Raw genomic sequence first — 21462 nt, forward strand, 5'->3', positions numbered from 1 at the left:
AAGAAAGGGAGAAATTGGAAGAAAGGGGAAGAACTTTTTTGGGGTCAGAGAAAGTGTCAGACCTACATGTCTTCTCTAGGACTTCCCAATGGCAGAGCCTTGTTGGTTTGGCCCTGAGTATGGTAATGGGAAGAACTGAAACCATAAACAATGGGGTAAGAAAGGTATTGGGATTTCACTCTCATTTTTATTTGTGGTAATATTGGTAAGAGGAAGTAAAATCTTGGCCAGATAAACTTAGTGTTCTGGAGAGATAAGGCCATGGAACTGAAAGTCAAATATTCTGCATACACTTAATTTTCTATGTATTATTTGACCCATACTTTACCAAATATAGTATGTATAGTATCTCATTTAATACTTGCAAATATTATCTGAAGTAGATACTACCCTCATCTAAAATGTATAGCTTAGAGAAATTGAGCAATTACTAAAATTGCTCAGACATGAGGACTGGATTCAGGTTCTTCTGGGACCACTGCCTTTGTTCTAAAGTCTTATGCACATTGTCTTCTAGGATATCAAAGAAAAAAGTGAATGAAAGAAATTGGTTCTTTGGAGGATACTGACAGCCCAGAAGTACAAACTGGTAATCACAGGACAAAGCTTGCTGAATAACTCTATTTGGTCCATACAACTATGGAGTGCTTCAATAATTGCATTTTACATAAGAATCTGGATTTTTATTTTATTTTTAAAAGTCAGCACATCTATTGTAATAACTATGGTGTCAGATGGCTACTAGGCTTACCAGGGTGATTACTTCGTAAGTTATATAAATGTCTAATCATCATGTTGTATACCCGAAATTCATATAATATTGTGTGTCAACTATAATTGAAAAAAATAATGTAAAACAATCAGTGCATTTAGTAATGTCAGTTTAGCATTCTGGAACTGAGTAGCCATGTTCTTTATGTTAGAGTTAGCCATAGATCACATCCCAGCTCCTGCTATTTGTCTTCTTCCATTTTATGTCACTCATTTATCTGACTGCACAGCCTCTGAGGATTTGTGTTTATCACTCTAGTTTTAGGTTTTCTGTGAGAGAGGTAAAGTATCAGTTGTCTTGCCTTACTATAGATTTAATATAAGATCACAGGTCATGAGTTCATTCCTATGGCACGGCCTCCTCTTCCAAGCTCTAGGTTCATAGATCCAAATGATTTATTGACTCTACTTCTTAATAAGTAAATAATAATCATGTCTCACAATTATTGTCCATTTATTAAGTACCATACATTGTACCAAATGCTTTATACAATGTGTCGGGCATTATTACCTTTATTTCCATATTAATCTATTTGTATGGTATTATTACTTACCCCATTTGACAGATGAAGAAGTAGGAGTTTACAGAGGTGAAAAAGTTTCCTGGGTCACACAACTAGTAAGTGATGGAATCTGGATCTTAGGAGATCCTGTTAGTTGATCCTATTGCAGAGCCCAAGTTCCTAACCACCCTACACTTTCCATGGTACATATGCATCTGGAGCTCAGTGTCTTCAAAATCAATTAATTTCTTCCTTTAAGCTTGTTCTTTATAAAGTTTTCTTTAATTAAGTAGAACTTTTCTACATGTAATTCTTTGAAACTGAAACCAAGAAATAATCTTCATTCATTCTTTCCTCTTATTCAGTCCACTTAAGCAGCCAACTTATGAAAATTTCTTTTTCCTAAATATCTCATGATACTGTTCACTTTCCCCCCCCACTCATTCTACCATGGTACTTGTCATGATGATTTGTTTTCTGGATGACTGTAAAATGGCTTTCTATTTAAACCTCCTTATCAATTCTTCCCTAATCAACTCTCTGTATTATAAACAGAATGAATATCTTAAAATGTAAATGTATGGTTTATTTTAATTTTTTTACTTAGTTAAATACTTCATTGGCTTCCCTTTACCCTGAAGGTATAGTTTCTATTCTTTGGATTGGCCCAAACATTTTATCAGATTTAGCCTCACTCATGGTCTAGTCTCCTGCCACACTTTTTATTCTTTCCACTACTACTATTTGGGATTTATCTCAGTTCTACAGATTTATATGTTCTTTATTCATCCATCCATCCATCCATCCATCCATCCATCCATCCATCCATCCATCCACCCACCCATCCATCATCTTTCCATTTCTCCTTTGGAGTGGAAGGGGAGGGAAATGTAATGCAAGAGTATGTGGTAAATAAGAAAAGGCCAAAACCTATAGGCTCTATAAAATACCATTAACTTTTAAAATAACAACAGAAGGCTATTGAGGTTATAAGTAGAATAACAAAGCAGATTTGCACTTAAAATATAATGGGAAGGCTAAGAGAATTAAAAGGAACAGACAGAAAGTGATTGCATTAATCTAGGTGACTGTGGCAGGCAATGTAGAAAGTCAGGGATTAACAACTAAATGGATAAAAGCGTCTTGGTGTAGAAAATAATAATTAAGCTTTAATTCTATTGGGTTGAGATATCTAATAGCTTTATTTGAGGGTCTCTGCATTTGTTTTTCTCTGCCTAGTTCTTGCCACCAAATCCATACTATCTACACAAGAGGAAATGGACAGGGTCTATTCTTTCCATAGAACAATACCTGGTTCAGAATGTATGCATTCTGTATGTGTTATGAGAATAAATAAATAAATGACATAATGTGTGTGGTTGCTGTTGGTGTCTGGAAAATTATCCATGGGTCTCCTTAGCCTCAGGGCTGTTTTAAGGCTTCCTCCCTTAGTTATCACATATTCTCAGTGATATGTTTTACTCTGTAATATTGTTTTATTTTAGAAATGAAAGTAATACATTTATTGTGAGCTGAAAACATGGTAAGATTTTTCTTTGAAACTTTCATATATATCATATATTTAAATTGTGTAGAGTGCCTTGTGAGATAGACATTGGTAGGTTCATTTTAATAGAAAATGAGGCTCATATAAGAAAAATAATTTTCGTAAGCCACAGAGTTAGAAAGTAGGACTTTCCAAACCTGACCTCACATACAGTACACTTTCCAGAGTATCATAATAACTCTTTAATTCATTATAAAATATGAGAACATGACTCCCATATGGGGATAAAAATTGCAAGTGTACAGCATAAATATAGATTCCAGCTGTAGAGTTATATGCACATTTTGGAATTTGCAGTGGCTTTATGCTTTTTCTGAAGTTTTGTGTGTACACAGACACACAAGACATAAACCACCCATGACACTCACATACATATACCATTTTATTCCATTTTCTTTGAATAAATAATCTTGGATCTTCCATATGATGACACCCAAGGTTCACATATACCCATCGTTGCAGAAACAAGCAGGGCAAGGCACTAGTGGGTGCTGGGGACATGATCTGTCAAGAGCTAAATGTCAAATGTGCTAGAGAGCCTGGAAGAGGCCAATCTCATGTGAGTACTGGCTCCACATAAACCTCATAGAGGAAGATTTTATCTTTGGCCCTCTGCCACTCACTTTCTTGATCCTGCACTAAAACTGTGCAGGAACATGACACCCTAATACTTCTCTGTAGATATTCAAAGCTTTTCTTGAGAGCATCTTATCCAGGCCTGCTTTCCTCACAGATCTCTCAAGTCAAAATTACAAATACTGTATTGACACATATTACTCAAAAGATCATTTTTGTTAAAATCTGGGGAAATGTGGAGATACACTTGTAATGCAAAGATACAAAGGTATAAGAAATTATCTCTTTTTGGTTCATTTACTCATGATCTTTCTGATATGGTCAGTGCCTCAACCTATTTCCAATTAGCCCTTCACCCGCACCCCATGTTCTCTACTCTTTTCTGAAATGTGAGAAAACGACAACAAAAAACTTCAAATATTTCCCCGAATGTATTTCCTCTCTCACACCTCTGCTTCAGATTTGCACATGTTTCTTAAGACTGGATTGTAGTTTCCTACTTTGACTTCCTAACTCCTATATGTCCCTTAAAGCTATCAAGTCAGGGAAACCTTTCTTGATACTCTCTTCCCCTTGCTGGAAGAAGATATCTCTTTTTTGCTCCTATATCAACTTTTTTTTACTGTGAGCAACACAATTCTCTGTATATATTTGTTGAGTAAATAAGTAACAGCCTCCTTCATTTTATGCACATTAGATATTATAAGGATAGAGGAGTAAGATTACATTTAAGGAAATAGTGCCTCTAAGACTAGACCCAGCTAGTAACAAAAGACATGGGTCACACGATCTCGGATTTGTTTGGTCTTCACACTGTATATGATGGGGTTCATCAGGGGAGGGAATAGAAGATACACAAAGCCCATGATCACTTGGACCAGATGAGGTGCCTGTTTCCCAAAGCGGTGAATTATGGACAAGCCAATCATGGGAGTGTAGAATAGGAGGACAGCACAGATGTGGGAAACGCAGGTGTTAAGAGCTTTGAGTCTCTCAGCCCTGGATGCAATGGACAGCACGGTACGCAGAATTAGGGCATAGGAGAACAGAATGAGCAGTGAGTCTATGCCCACTGTGGAAACAATGACAAACATGCCATAGATGCTGTTGTCTTTGATGTCTGCACAGGCCAGTTTCATCACCTCTTGGTGGAGACAATAGGAATGTGAAAGGACCAGGGGACCACAATAAGGGAATCTTTTGAGCATGAAAGGCAATGGGAAAATGAGTGCTACACTGCGGCCCAGGGAAGCCAGACCAATTCTGCCAATGACTGTGTTGGTGAGAATGGAAGCATAGTGCAAGGGGCGACAGATGGCCACGAAGCGGTCAAAGGCCATAGACAATAGCACAGAGGACTCCAGGAAGGACAAGCAATGAATGAAAAAGAGTTGGGCAAAGCAGGCCTCATGACTAATATCTCGTGCCCCAATCCAAAAGATGCCCAACACTGTAGGGAGTGTGCAAAGAGACAGACCCAGGTCAGTCAGAGCCAGCATGGACAGGAAGAGGTACATTGGCTCATGGAGTGAGGGCTCTGTTTTAATGATAAAAACAATTGTGCTGTTGCCCAGGATGGAAACCAGGTATATGAGGCATAATGGGATTGAGATCCAGATGTGCATATGCTCCAGTCCAGGAATGCCACTCAACAGGAAGGTGGAAGAAATGCTACTGCTGTTTTCCAAGGATCCCCATGTCATTGTGTGTGGAGGGAAGGGCTTGTTGGATACCCTCCAAATTCTTGAAATGAATTGAGAAAAAGCTAGTGATTGCACCTGGGAAAAATTTTAAAAAGAAAAAATAAAGATTAGAACTGTACAGCTCCCCCAAAAGTCATTTCATTCTGGACCATGGTTCCCTCTCAATATTTTTTAAGAAAATTTATTTTCTTTAAAGTTTTTTCTTCTTTCTCCTTCAGGCGAAGAGATTTGAGCATCTCTACTATTCCTGCTGGTTATACTTAACTTTGCCTACCCTATATGAGAAAACCTTTAATAAATTTCTCCTGACATTTATTTCTTCTGCCAGGACTCTCACTAACATTTTAAATATTTTAACTTCTCCTTTCTCTTCTCTTACCTTACTTTCTTTGCTATTTCTCTCCCTCCCTCCCTCCCTCCCTCCCTCCCTCCCTCCCTCCCTCCCTCCCTCCCTCCTTCCTTCCTTCCTTCCTTCCTTCCTTCCTTCCTTCCTTCCTTCCTTCCTTCCTTCCTTCCTTCCTTCCTCTCTCACCTACACATAATTGTTAACCTTAAACAAGACAAATTCTTCACTTACCTTTTTCTCTGGTCTTCTTGCTATAGAAGCCTAACTTAATCCAGATAGAGCATAAGTGCTACTCAGCTCACAGAATTCCAGAGAGAACTGGAGATTGTATGAATGGCAGTATATAAAGTTATTCTTGGTGGCTAGAGCAAGAAATCAAAGCTCCAATCCTCACATCAGTCAGCAAGTGGCATTCCCTAGAAGTCTAGGAATCAACTGATGTGAATGTAAGTGAGTGCTATCAACCATGCCAATTATAATGCCAATTATAATGCCAATTATAAAGTAGAGCCCATGTGAGTCCCAAAACAAAAGACAATGATGCCTGTAGGGTTTATTCTTCTACAGACAAAGAAAAAAGTTTCAGGAGGGGACAGCCACTAAGAGAGGCCATGTGCTGATTTAAGCTTCCTGAGCAGAGATCATATCACTCCCAATTAATAATCCCACCAGAGTATGAGGGCAAAGTGAGCAGAGGCTTTGCTTTGTTTACTTCTATAAAGGCAGTACTTGGAATGTGTCCTGGTGTACAGTGTGTGTTCAGCAATTTTAAAAAATACACTAGTGAGAGTCAAATTTTCTTTAGTTAGCTATTGCCAGCTTGGTCCATGTTTTATCTACTTAAAATAACTCTGATATTATAGGTGAGGAAACAGAGCCTTAGAGAAAATTAACACTTATAAAGTCAAAGACTTGGTAAATGGCCAAAATGGGATTTGAACTGAGATCTAATTTTTCTCTAGATTTTAGACTCTAAACAACCATTACACTTTCTTCTCACACTGAAGACAATTCACTACCAACTAGCAGCAATGAGCATAAAATCAAAGGCTTAGTAGAGACAGGCAAACTACATAGTGGTTACCAATATAACTCATAAATCCTACGGCAGGAAATATTTTTTAGGTGATAATGAAGTAAGGTGGTGAGAAAAAACTATATCTGATGAACAGTCCTTATTTATCAGACACTGTACTAAGAACACTGCAAAATAAATAGCATGAGACCTTACTGAAGCCTTGAAAGTTAATATTATTACCTTGATTTGCAAAAAAGGAGAGAGAGGCTTAGAGAATTTAATGATGTGCCTAAAGTCATACAGCCAATCAGTGGCAGAGCTGGAATTCAAACTTAAATCTCTGGAGCTCCAAGGCACATTCTGAAAATATGGAAATATTCAGGTTAGCAAATCCAAACAGTAAACAGATGAGAGAAAGCTGTTGTCTCCTTTCTCGGCTAGTGCTAACACCAGACCTGGGATCCCATGAAGTCAGCAATCTCTTGATACAACAGTCTCCACCTTGGGCAGGCACCCTTTGTAACCTTTCTTGTGCCTCAAAGCCGTTTCTCTTTTCTCTCTCTTCAAAGCTCTGGCTGAGTCTTCTGGAACATTTTTTTGGTTCCACAACCCAGCACCAAATAGCTGTCTCCTATATTGACTCTTCACACACCAAGGCTGGGTCCAGAAGCTCCTGTCTTTACATGGGGAAGAAGGGAGGCTAAAACTGGAGATTTTAGCTGCGGGGTTATGGAGACTGGAGAGTGAATGCTTAACTCCCCGATCTTTATGCAACTGCCTGAGGTCCCCATTGAGAACCTTTTAAGGATCTTTAATCAATTCCCTACTCTGATTGTCTTCCTCAGCTTCATTATCTCAGACCTAGGGGATAGGGGAAAGAGAGGAGAAGAGAATAATCTTGTAAAATGTCTAGAAGGGAGTCCCAGAGGATGCTACACACTTATAGCTACAGCTGAAGGACCTGGTGAAAGTTTTAAGCAATCTCCACCACTTCAGGAAAGCAGAGTGGGTGATGTTGATAGTGTTTTATGTGTCATGTAACATAACTGTATAGCTTATGCACATTGGATATGACAGTGTGCATGTTGGGTATATATAACCATATGCAACATTTAAAAGGGCCTTTGAGTTAGTGATTTTCCTATCACCAAAGAGGAAGCAAGAAGTCGGGCCAAGTTCTTGGAAATACTGTGATAGTGTTGAGGCTTATTCTTGGTACCTTGTGTGACTCTACATGCTCTTGGCCCTTGCCTACACTTAGGGACTACATCTCCTCTTCCTGTCTCTGATCTACTCAGAACTGAACCCTGCGTTTCTACATATCAAGGGACTAATAAGAGAAACTAATCTATTCTCATAACTTGTGGGCAACATAGACTCCTGGGAAGCATAGTTAAATCCAAAAAGGAGTTTTACATGTTAAAACAGAAATGTGAAGAGTTAATCCTTTATTTTTGGATTCTGAAACCTGATAGAGAAGACATCTTAGAGAGAGAAATAAAGGGCCTTTTTAGTGTTTTCATTACCCAGGTAATTAGTAGGCAGTTTATTGGATCCCTTTTGGAAATATAAAAGTATAACTAGTAAAGAATGTTTTAGACTTCCCAACCCAATCATAAGAGACTATTCCAATTTTTTGGCTTGACTGGACCCTTTGGAATGTGGTAGGCATCCTCTTGTGACCACATTCCATTAATCTCTGGTTGAGCACTATACACAGTTGAGTGTTATGAAGCAGTATTTTTCAAATCATAGTCCCCAGATAATCAGGATCAGAATCACCTGGGATGCTTATGAACATGTAGGTCTCTGGGCCTCATCCTTACAGAATAAGAAACTGGCATTTGTGACAACCACAGACGTTTAGGAATTTTCATAGGTCCTTATTTTTTATTACTTGTTTTCAACTCTAATTTAAGAATTTTCTATTTCATCTATAATTAAAAGTGTAGTTTTACTTTTAGCCTGGAATTCATTCCAAAATATAGTTACCTCTTATATTAGATTTCTAGGGCTACAGTAACAAAATACTACAGAATGGGTGGCTTTAACAATAGAAATTTATTTTCTTTCAGTTCCGTAGGCTGGAAGTCCAAGATCAAGGTGTGGGCAGGTTTGGTTTCTTCTGAGCCTTTCTCCTTTGCTTGCAAGTGACCACCTTCTCACTATGTTCTTGCATGGCCTTTCCTTTATGCATCAGTATCTTATAAGGACACCAGTCATATTGGATTTGGACCCACCCTAACTGCCTTATTTTAACTTAATCACCTCTTTAACGACCTTACTGCCAAATACATTTTGAAGTACTGAAGGTTGGAACTACAATCCTTTTGGTGGGGGTGACATAATTCAGCTCATAACATCTGTTTATCTATGTATCCTATCATATTTTCATCTATTTAACAAATATTTTATAAATAATATTCCTCCTATTCACAAGTAATATTTATTTACAACCTCTGAGTCCAAGCACTAAAAAAAGACAGGTAGTATTAGATGTGCTTTGGAAGAAAATAAGTTTGAATCTCAGGTGTTATGAAAAGAAAGAGACAAAGAGAGCTAGAGATAAAGACACACACACACACACGCAACACAGACTGGATTCATTTAATTAGAAGGGACATAGAGTTTGAGCTTATTTCAGAGAAGACAATCCTATCAGCTTTAAATCTTAGCTAAGAAACTTCTGTAAGGGAAAATGGGATATTATGTGGGGAGAGATAAAACAAAAGTCCATATCTTCTAGCCAAGAAAAGAGTAGAGAAAAGAAAGAAGGTTGAGAGAGAAAAAGCAGAGAGAGAATATCTCATACATAAAGATGGTTCCTTGAGGAGAGACTGAACTAAGAGAGAAGGAAAATGACCTATAGGGAATACTATTGGATTTGGCTGAGAGAACTGAAGCTAAAATGAGTTTTTTAATTTTTATGTTATTTTAGTATTGTTTTTTATTGTTGTTATTGCAGTTTTTCTATGATCATTAATTGGTAGAAGTTTATGAGGAAGACATGATTTAGAAAGAAAATAATTAACATCCCCTTCACCCCACCCCAACTTCCTAGCTGTAATGTGAGTAAAGTTCTTCCCATCTATCTTTATCTGCAGGGTATAGTTCTCACAAATGGTCCAGGCTATTTTATATCTCTTTGTCTCTTTATTTCCATTACTGCAATAAAGATGCCTCAGTAATCCCAAATGTTAGCACATGTGGAGAAACTAAAGTTCAGAAAGACCAAACAGGAGAAAGGCTAAATATTTGTTGAGACTTGATATATGTTAGGCACTGTTAGAGATTTGCATGAATTATCTCATTTTTATATGAAAGGTATTATAACTATTTCCCTACTCATTCTGCATTTGAGGAAACCAAAGAACAGAGAGATAGGCAATTTTTTTAAGGTCATACATGCATTATGTTGCATTATTAATTCACTTTTTTTGTTGATAATTGGAGTTTGTTATTTTGCCACAACACAGCTGAAACTAAAAATACCTATGAGCTTTATGCCACAAACTGCCTCCCTTTACCCTACTGAAAACACCTAAGTGATTTTATGAACTCAAACTTCTTAGCGATGCGTTGGCGTATTTGCTTGGTCTTGATGCTGTAGACAATGGGGTTCATGAGAGGTGGTACCAGCAGATACACATAAGACATGAGGAGGTGAACCATGTGGGGTAGATGTTCACCAAAGCGGTGCACAAGAGACAAGCCAATCATGGGGATGTAGAAGAGTAGCACCGCACACATATGGGAGACACAGGTGTTGAGGGCTCGAAGTCGCTCCTGGCGGGAGGCAATGCTTAGTACAGTACGGAGGATAAGGGCATAGGAGAGGAAGATAAGCAGTGAGTCCACACCCACGGTGCAGGCCACAACAAAGAGCCCATAGATGTGATTGACAATGATGCTAGAGCAGGCCAGCTTCATGATCTCTAGGTGAAGGCAATAGGCATGGGCCAGCACATGGGAGCGGCAGTACTGGAAGCGCTTCAAGAGGAACGGCAAGGGCAGGATGAGCAGGGCACTTCTAAGCACTGAGCTCAGCCCCATCTTGACAATACGTGCAGGTGTCAAGAGTGTGGAGTAACGCAAAGGGTTACAGATGGCCACATAGCGGTCAATGGACATGGACAATAGAACTGAAGACTCCACTAGAGATAAGGTATGGATGAAGAAGAGCTGAGTGAAGCAGGCAGGAGCACCAATCTCTCTGGCATCAAACCAGAAGATGCCCAGCACAGTGGGCATTGTAGAAAGGCAAAGGCCCAAGTCTGTGAGGGCCAGCATGGCCAAGAAACAGTACATGGGCTCATGGAGGGAGACATCAGTATGGATGATGTGGAGGATGGTAAGGTTTCCTACAACAACTGTTAAATAGATGAAGCAGAAGGGAATAGAGATCCAGCCGTGGACATCTTCCAGACCTTGGAAGCCCGTCAAAAAGAAAGTGGCTTTTTGGAGGCTGCCATTATAAAGGATTGTCATGGTTTTGCAATCTTGGATTCATCAACCTACAATATAGGAAGAGATTTCCAGAGAGTGACAAGACTGAATTATCACACACCTAAGTGTCCTGTGCCCAGAGAGTCAGGGTCTGCAGATGAAATGGGAAAGAATTGGGTTGCTGATCTATTAGCCTTTTGTGGAGGGCCTAGGAAGGGGACTTTTAGAGGGGATTTTTTTTTTTTTTAAATATTTGTTGTTTAGAACAGTTTCAGATTCACAGAAAAATTGAGAAATAATATAGTGAGATCCCATAAACCCTAACCCAGTCTCTTTAATAATAAACATCTACATTAGTATGGTACACTTATTAAAATTATTAAATCAATATTGCTATTAACTAAAGTCCCTACTTTGTTCAGATTTCTAAGGGGATTTTTATAGCTCACGGATGCCATATGGTTTGCTCTTACAGTGGTATGTTCACCAGTGCTGGACTCTTAGTGGTTCAATGAGAGCATCTCAGATGGAAGCCTTTTCATGTGATCCTCCCTGAAAAAAAATTTCTAAATCAATCAGTAAAGCACTCAGAATCTGTGTCATATATATGGAAAACTGATACCACACACCATTTTTCATAATTGTCGACTAAGATCAGGTGCACATCACGTGCCTTCAGAGGTATTTATAATTTAGCTGGGGTTGTGTTTTATTCTACAATGCCTGGTCTGGGGAGGAGTGCAAAAGGAGCCCCGAGTAAATGTTTGTTGAAGTCCTTGGACTTGTAACTTGTGATGCCTCTCCTGAACCTACATGAATGCTTTTGGTTGCTCAGGAGAAAAGTGGTGATGTGCAAATCTGGTCTGGAACTGAGAAATGCTCGAGAAAAAGCAAGGGTCTCTAGAAGACAAAGAATTCTAGAAAAGGGTGCTTTGGGGCTTTGCTCTGATAGATATCAGGAGAGATATGTTTTCAACATGAGTGGTTAGGCTGCAGTTAGATGTAGACATGGGGATGGTATACACTAGATATGAAGCAGAAATAACAAAGAGAAACCTGAAATGGCCAGGAAAAGCCTCTAATCTTTAGCTTATAAAAAGGAAATAAAATTTTTAGGGTCTCAGAGTGAGCTATGCCTTTAGGGCTTAGATCAATAAGACACATAAATATTGGTCTATCCCTATAATAACTGATCTGGGCTCTCCTTTACATCTGCCTTTGGAGCTTTTATTCAATTACATTTATTGAAAGCCACACTGTAATGGATCTATGTATACAAATATGGTCTGACTAGTATATTTTTATCACATGCAGCAAAAAGTTAAAATAGCTAATACTTATTTAATATGTTATGTTTTTGACTCTTTGCTAAGTGCTTAATGTATATTATGCCTTTCTACTCTCATGACCCTCTTATGAGATAAATTCTATTCTAAGGAGCATATTACAGGTTGAGAAAATGGTGGAACAGAGTTGAACACGCCTCTTTAGTTACAGAGCAAATAAGTATTGAGGATGGAATTAAAACCCTGACAGTATGCTGCAAAGTCTGTATTATTGTCTTACATCATATTTCTTCTCTTACAAAAGTCAGGAAATTAAAAAAAATAATTAATAAAAAAAAACCCAAACTGTAATTTTTGTACCTTGGCACATCTACGGATAGCCATTTCCATTATATGCATAACACTAGGTGGACCAAAATGGGTAACAGTAGAGAGAAAACATATTTTTGGGACTGAATTCAGTTTGGAACATTCTGAATGTAAGCTGAAAAAAGAATTCTTAGAGACAGTATCTAGAGGGTGTTACATGTAGTGATCTTTGGTTTAAGTGAGGGTTTGAGATACAGGGCATCTCCCATGAATTTGGAGACAATCTCTTGCAAATGCATTGTGAAAGAAAAGACAAGGGCTCAGTTCATAACACTGGAAACTATTTTAAACGAAAGTAGGAGATAAAATTTGAACTAGAAAAGAGAGAATGGAGAATCAGAGAGAGGATGAAAACCATAGTGTACGGTGTCCTGGAGGTCAAGTCACCACTGCTGATGACAAAGGACATGACACAGGATGAAGGTTTTTAAAAAGGCATTGCACTTACACGATGGCGAGGTCATTGTTGCTTTTTCAGAGAATATTTTAATAGATTAGGGAAAGATTCTAAGGGCTAAATTATCAATGGGTAGGGAGGGATAAGTAAAAAGTGTATACGTTACTTGTAATTTTCCTCTAAGAGAAAATCTATAGGATGGGTGAAGATGTCAAGATATTAAAAATAAATAAATAGAAGAGATAGGAAGTTGAGAGAATTCTTTCAAAAGGCTTCCTTTTTTTAAAAAAATTAAGGTCGAAGGGCATTGAAGGGCTGAGGATAAGAGAGAAATCCACACCCAGATTTTGCTATAAGTAATAATAATGATAATAGTATAATAATAAATGTAGTAATAAAACCCCTCTTGTTTTATGATTCCAAAGGAGAAAGAGGGAATGGGTATAAAGAGGGACATCTAGTAAAGAGGAAAAACGAAGGTGACAAGTAGAGACTTGGAAAGAAGATGGGCTGTGAAGGAAAAAGGGGATATGTTAGGATTTGGGGAGCATACTGTGGGTGGCACAGGCAACAATGCAATCTTGCTCCAATATTGAGGGAAAGAGATGGCAAAAAAAATTAAAAAGTAATAAAGAAGGGAAAATTTCTCATCAATTAAGGGGAGGTGCAAACAAGAGTTTAAATATATGTGTGGCCCGGCCGGCCGTGGCTCAGCGGTTGAGCTTCGACCTGGGATCCAGGGGATCGGGATTTGATTCCCGGTCAGGGCACATGCCCGGGTTGTGGGCTCGATCAATGACTCTCTCATCATTGATGTTTCTGTCTCTCTCTCCCTCTCCTCTCTCTGAAATCAATAAAGATATATTAAATAAATAAATAAATAAATAAATAAATAAATAAATAAACAAATAAATAAATAAATAAATGTGTGGCTTTTCAGCCATCAGACTTACAGCAAAGCTGGTTTCCATGTATGCCACACTGAACCATTTCAGAGTTTGTGAAATGGAAGAAACATGTAGTGGTCATTTATGTCACTCATATCTCCAGACACGAAAGGATCATTATGTCTGCTTAGTGGGGCATTGCTTCCATAGTATCCCATCCCAGTTATTATCTTTCTTCCAAATATATTCCTTGCATATTCTGTTTTGGGTATAGGTTAGAGGCAAGTGTACCAGGTAGGGGGATGCAGAAAAAGATCAAAGGAAGCCAACTAGCACTGGAGAGATAGAATTGCTGTATTACTAGAGTCCTCAACCCTTGCATAGATTTGGAATCTAATATAGTTTGCTGAATAAATGGATGCATGAATGAATAAAAGAGATGAGATACAGTAAGGATTAAAAATAATAATTTTTAGTGCAGTGACTCTCCAATTTCTTCCCAAAGGCACTCACCTCCAGGTTAATGGATCAGAGAAAGTGTCAGTTGATTTCTCCACTAGACAACATCATACACCCTTAGTCTTCCCTTCAGCTCCAATTTATTGAGGTAAAGGGATGTCACCCTACTATATATGACAAAAACAGAGGAAAGATAGGCTGAACAGTGGTTTCAATAACACTTGACTCTCTCTGATACTTATTCCTCATACATTTGCAAACAAAGTTATTTAAGATGATCAGCATCTGTGTTGGTGATGGTCTGTAAAATTACTCCTAAGGACAATCCTGACCTTTTATGAGTATAACATTTGATTGTTAAAAACACTGCCAAATCCGTTTTAATATTTAATTATCATAATACAATTTAGGGTAAGAAAGGTAGAGATAGCAATTTCAATTTTAAAGATAAAGGAACTAATGCTCCTAATGATGAGAAAAGAGATGAAAGGCAGTAAGGATTAAACTGAATGATTAAGATGATTTTTAAAAAGTTGAATTTATTGGAGTGACATTGGTTAATAAAATTATATAGATTTCAGGTATATAATTCTATAATATATCATCTGTATATTGTATTGTGTGTCCACCACCCCATTCAAGTCTCCTTACAATATCACACATAGGGACAAAGTAGGACTTGACCTGCAGGTCTTCTACCTTCAGTTCATCTGCCACTCTAAACTCTCTTGACTAATTTTCTGCAGGAACTTAGCAACTAGCTAAACTGAGAGTTCAGTGAATGGTCCTGGTTATATGTGCCCCAGTTATCTCTGTGTTCCTGGCTGTTCTCTGTGATTCTTACAATACATACCCGAGCACCAACAGCTGGAGGGAAGGGCTTGGAGTGCATTCTTCCTTTCAGTCAGAAATCAGGATGGGTGGTAGCCCAGCTACAGTAATATTCCCTGCTTAAAACACAGGATCTTTTTGAAGAGCCCAGGGGCCTTTATTTAGGCTGAGAATTCCCTGAAGAATTCTCAAGACTCTTAGCTGAGGATAAAAGTCCTGAGAGGCTGAGAAATGTCAATCCTTTAGGTAGAGGAATATCTTCAAGATGTTGAGATGTTTCTGCTTATGGATTTCAATTTCTGAAACTGGATAAGAAAGACCTAGCTAGGCCTGGAGAGCAGTGTTCCAAGAGAGTGTGTTTTTGATTCAGACTCAGATAAAAAACAAAGCTGATTCCAACCTTATCTCTGGTACTTTCAAACCATGGGACCATGCAACCTAGGACATGTTAATCTCTCAGAAAGACTATTTTCTTATATCTTAAAAAGGGAACCTTTCCCCTCTTTTCTTACATGGACCTTGGTACTATCAGGCATTCTTGTATGTTTTAGAGTCAACTGCTAGTGTAATTTGTTTCGTGTTTAAGGAGAATGGTGGCCTCCAATCTTAACTATAGGCTTCTCAATTATCATTGACCATTCCTTGTGTTTTCTCCCTAGTGCACATGTGGTCTGGCTCATAATTCAGAAACTTGTACTCCAAAATGCTAGTTTAATACATTCAAATTGTTCATCAACCCATTTTAACTACCAATATCTATATCGACAGTTCTTTCAGAATCAATTTAAACAATTGTTGGAACACCTAAACAGAATAGCTGATACTTAATGGATTCTCAGTAAACCCCATTACTAAAATAATCAAGAGAGTGACCATAAATCCAGTTTGCCTAGAACATGCCTAATTTATACTTACTGTGTTGGTTTCCCAAACAGCTTGGAATCTATCCCATATTTTTCATTTTATCACACATGCTATCTGTAACTATATTAAAATCAGCCAGGATGGGTTGCTAGATCTTCCCTTTGTGCTTCAAGTTTCTGTTGCAGTTCCATCTAATTGTCTGTGAGATAACATGCACAATGAACACAGTTCCTACTTTAACACATTTCTAAATCTGGTGGATGACCAGTATTGTCTCATATCCCTTTCCTTGACCATATCCAATGCAATATTAGTAAAGCTGCAAAGACAGCAGGTGGGTCATTGCTGATAAAGTAAAGTTCACTGGTATACAAGCAAGTAGATAAAGCTAACTCCTTCCAGGTTCAATTGGTGGAGGGAGAAGACATACTTGATAATGCTACCCTTTCCAGATACTCATTTTTTTTTTTTTTAATAACCTTTTAGTGTTTCTATATCATACTATCTGCTGTTTTGTTGGATTTTGCTCTTCCTCCCAACCTCTAAATGAGTGAATATCCAGAGTACTGTAAAAGGACCTGGCTTCCTTGGAAACTGATAGCTTATTTAGAATAAGTGTTTGGAACTTAAGTGAAAGGCCAAGGCTACAGATAAGGACATGATATTCATCATCTTATGAATTTACCAGTCTTCTGAAACTCCTTATCTGAGCTATAAACCTTGCTTTTCTAACTGTGCTAGACATGGCTAAAATTATGATGTCAGTAGACTGTGACCATTTGTGTTCTGGCCTTTGTCTCACCAATGTTTTTAGAACTGCACTGTTTTTTACAAGTAGTCACTATTGAGATTTAATTTAAATGTACAGGAGAAGCATTCGTAAATTTAATGGTTTTATTATATAATGATTATTAATTTAACTTTATTATAGTAATATGACACCCTCTTAATGTTTTATATAGATTTTCTCATTTATATTCTTATACTACTATTTTCCCCATTTTATAGATAAGAAAACAAGTCTTAGAGAGATATAATAACTTGTTCAATGTCATGTATCTAACTGCCAGGAGACATGAAGAAGAAGAATCACGTAATATTTAAGACATACACCATTCTCACACATATCCAAACTGGGCATTTCTAAACCTTCCCTAGACACATACTTCCCCCAACATATACATTTCATCTCTCCTTGATAGTTCTGTAAGATTCTCAGTCTCCATGGGGAACTTCTGATCTGCTTTTCTCTCAACATCTAGCCCATCTCTTCAAGATCAAAAGAGATAGAAAATGCAATGCAAATTCTGACAAATATTATAAAAGAGTAAAATTATATCTTACCTTATTTATAAATTTTTTTTACCTATGTGACACTCCATCTTAAAGTCAATGATAGGAAAAAGATTAGAAGTGGGGGAAAATCCCTTAGAGTCCCCTTTTGTGCTTTGTGAGCACTGTTTTATAAAGCCCAGAGAGCCCTTAGGGATGACAATAAGCAAGAGCTCTTTGGAGAATAACACCATACTTCATGGAAAATCTTGTAAAGGGTTGACTCAAAGGACACTGATCTAGTACTGAGCTCATAATGCAGGTTCAGACTGAGGAAACTGAGTTTGATAAGATCTTGGATGCCATATTTAAATTCAACAGCTATTCATCAAATCTTGCTCTTGGCTCATTTGCCAGCACATCTTGGGAGGAGTCAGCTAGGAGTCTAGAATCCCAAGTTTTGAATGAGATCAGGATATCAATATTGTGTATTAATTTTCTCCTAACTTGAAATTATATACCTCTATTTATATGTTTCTAATGACCATTTGTGTTTCCTGTTATTGAAGCATCTGTTTAAGTCTTGTTCATTTTCTATTGAGTTATCTGTCTTTCCCAAATTGATTTGCAAAAGCTTTGTTTGTTTTGTCTTTATAAATGTAAGCTAAGCCATTTGTTGGTTATGCGTAGCATATATGTTCTCCCACTTTATTGCTTATTGTTTTAGTCTCTTAATCAATCCTGTTTATTCAATCAATGGAGTCAGCCATGTTAGTCTATGTAGATTTATAATATATTTACTTTGCAGGCAGGAGATTCACTTTGGAACAAATATGAGCAAACCATAGTCCAGCTACCACATGTAGCTAGCCTGTCTTTAGAGTAAAAATTATATCTAATTTATTTAATATATTAATCTCATAATCTAATTAGAGATATGAAAATTAGAGAGAAAATAATTCACTATGGACTTTTACTTTTTGTCTGTAATTCTTGTAAGCCTTCCAACCACCATTAATACACAATTACACATAAGTTATCATACATTTGACAATAAACAATAACTTGAGTGAAATGCTTCTTAATGCAGAAAAATCACCTTAAAATTTTGTTAAAATAAATATTTTAATTCAATATATCTTGAGTGGATCACAAATTACTATATTGTTTAATGAGCTTCCAGTGATGCTTCTGTTGGTGGCCCAAGGAGATATGTTGATCAGTTGGTCAGTCTTCTATTACATGGTTTTGGTAGAAGGAAGTCAATCTGTCAGTCATGTTGGATTTGCTTGAGAGTGATTAGTTTTGCCTAGAAAAAAGAAAAACTGTAAAGATAATAATCAAATCTTTTTTTCTTTTTTAACTTAAAAGTAAAAGCCTAATAAGACTGCTGCTAAAAGGAGATAGAAATTATCTATCTTCAATTAAATGCACTAAAGAGTGTTTTTGCTGTGTTATAAAATGACAGTGCAGTTTGTCTTACATTTTTAAATTTAGTACTAATTTTTGCAATTATGCCTTATTTATTTTTTATTTATTTATTTATTTATTTATTTATTTATTTATTTATTTATTTATTTCCTGGATTCTCTTCATGAACTCTTGTATATCTGCCCTATCTTCCATGTTGTCATTTTATCTCATCTCAGTGTGCTGACTGAGGCCTGAATCAAAATAGAGTAAAAGAGACTATATAGGATATCTTGGTCTTTTTTGGATTGTGAGGTGATATTTTAATATTTTTCATTTACTTTTAGGTTTACTCTTTGTTTGTTTTGAGGGAGGGATTTTAACTCACTTTCTAACATTAAAAGAGTCATCTTCAGCTCCTTGGTTCATAAGAATCTTTTGAAATCATACATAACTATTATACTGTATTGAAATATTTTTTCTTTTTGTTGCAATAATACATTTTTAGTTTATTCTTGTAAAAGATTTAAATGTGTGTTTAAAAAAATTCTGATATATTTTAAGAATGGCAATGATCTTACACAATCATAAGGAGAAATCTTTTAGGCCTATATACTTCAGAAACTCACACTGAAAAAACTCATGCACAGACACATGCACATGCACACACATGCAAAAATTCAGTAGACGTGATATGTATGAGATTTCAAATTACGGAGAAATAATAATTCACTCAACTAAATTCACTGGGTTGACTCAATTAATTGAAATGTATTATAGAGTATTTTCTCATTGAATTAATTACTTTTTTATAAGCATGTAGTATTGTGACAGTAACAAAGTAGATACTTAACAAATGGCTTTTGAGTAAACTAATGTCACAATTAAATACACATGCATTTCATGAACACTCTAACAGACTCTTATAATGATAATTCCTGCACAGTTTCAGGGATCAACAACCTATCAAGCAGCTTGAGAAGACAAAAAGGGAATTGTAAGAAACCAAAGAAATGAGCTCATATTTTAAAAAGACATTACATCCTTCAATTTGTCTTTTAAAAAGATCACTCTCAACTTGCATAGATAGTTAGAAAGCAGGAGCAGTTATTTAGAAACCAAAGAGGCTATTGTAGTATTTCTCTAAAGAAATACTGGTGACATTAGGATGATTAAAACAGAGATACAGAGGAGACAAAATATATAATTTGTGTCTAGATTCAAAAGAACTTAGTATAGATAAATTGAATGTGGGGATAAAGAATCCATTTCTGCCAGAAGGATAGGCACTACATTTGTCTGTATTGATTGGAATTTATTGCTTTAGAAAGAGATGACATCATATGGCAGCTATTTTACTTTTTGTTAATTAGGATGGAGACCCTAGGATATGTGCTTCCTAGTTTAGTTTTATGCCTATGATCAGTATCTAGTTTAAGTAAAATAAATCTGATAATATTAACAAGAAAAATATATTGATAATTATTTGTGTCAAATATTAGGTTTTCTCAAACTCACCTTTACTCTCTTACCCAAGACATTCACCCGATATGGTTTTAACTATATATGACTGTTATAGCTGCCTCTGACATAATTTTGCTACAACTCTTACTCTAATCTGTCTAGTTTTTACACAGTACACAATTGGGTTCATCAGTGGAGGCACAAGTAAGAGAACATTTGCCATGAGAATATTGAAGAGAGGAGAAACATGCTGGGCAAAGCGATGGACAATGGCAAGGTTGATGATGGGCAGGTAGAAGATGATCACTGCACAGATGTGTGAAACACAAGTATTGAGGGTCTTGAGCTGCTCTTTCTGGGATGCAATTTTCAGCACTGTCTTGAGGATCAGAATGTAAGACACAACAATCAGCATAAAGTCTATCATAACACAAAGTGCTGTAAAAAAACCATAGATGACATTAATATGGTTGTCAGAGCAGGCCAACTTCATGACATCTTGGTGGAGGCAGTAGGAATAGGATAATTGGCTTTTGTTACAATATTTCAACTTTCTCAAAGTGATGGGGAAGGGAAGAACCAGTAGGAAGCTCTTAAAGGTAAACACCATTCCTATTTGGGCAACTCTGACGGTAGTAAGAATAGAGCTGTATCTCAAAGGGTTGTGGATGGCTAAGAAGCGGTCAAACGACATAATCAGTAGCACCGAGGATTCCACTACTGTGAATACATGGATAAAAAATTCCTGGGCTATGCAGGCATTGGCCGAAATTCCAGGAGCATTGAATAAAAAAGTCCTCAAAACAGTGGGCAGAGACGATAAGGACAAACCCAAGTCAGACAGCGCCAACATGGACAGGAAATAGTACATGGGCTCATGCAAGGAGCGCTCTGTCTTGATGACAAAAAGGATGGTGCAGTTTCCTAGAACAGCAACGAGATACATGCTATAAATGGGTATAGAGATCCAAATGTGTGCATATTCCAGCCCTGGAATCCCAACCAAGAAGAAGGTGGTGATTTCAACATGTGATGTGTTGATAACTGTCATGATGCATGGAGAAGGCTCTGCAATGAGAGATTTTTAAGTTAGTAAAATATGAATGTCTGAAAATTTGTTAAAAAAACAAGCAGCAGTTGTTGAAAGTTCTGGCTTATTTCCAGCTCTCTTTTGACAGAACAAAGCATTTATATGATTATCACATAATGAGAAGTGGATGCTATTTTAGACTAGAATCTACCTATATCATAGATTAGAAAAATTACTTTTGGCCTCTGTTTTCTATAGAGAAA

The 21462-nt window shown here is 37.0% G+C and overlaps 3 protein-coding genes across 3 annotated transcripts; all 3 read right to left on the reverse strand.

The window, feature by feature from the left end:
* Window positions 1–4178: 4178 nt before the first annotated feature.
* LOC107538668 (olfactory receptor 51G2) lies at window positions 4179–5120 on the reverse strand. Its single transcript, XM_016214984.2, has one exon. The coding sequence runs from the start codon at window positions 5118–5120 to the stop codon at window positions 4179–4181; it is 942 nt and encodes a 313-aa protein (XP_016070470.2).
* Window positions 5121–10012: 4892 nt separating this feature from the next.
* On the reverse strand, window positions 10013–10972 carry OR51G1 (olfactory receptor family 51 subfamily G member 1). The gene has a single exon (XM_016214961.2). The coding sequence runs from the start codon at window positions 10970–10972 to the stop codon at window positions 10013–10015; it is 960 nt and encodes a 319-aa protein (XP_016070447.2).
* A 9306-nt stretch (window positions 10973–20278) lies between these two features.
* On the reverse strand, window positions 20279–21241 carry OR51A4 (olfactory receptor family 51 subfamily A member 4). The gene has a single exon (XM_016215004.2). The coding sequence runs from the start codon at window positions 21218–21220 to the stop codon at window positions 20279–20281; it is 942 nt and encodes a 313-aa protein (XP_016070490.2). The 5' UTR covers window positions 21221–21241.
* Window positions 21242–21462: the final 221 nt, after the last annotated feature.

The sequence above is a fragment of the Miniopterus natalensis genome, chromosome 11 (assembly GCF_054644295.1).
Source record: "Miniopterus natalensis isolate mMinNat1 chromosome 11, mMinNat1.hap1, whole genome shotgun sequence".
NCBI lineage: Eukaryota > Metazoa > Chordata > Mammalia > Chiroptera > Miniopteridae > Miniopterus > Miniopterus natalensis.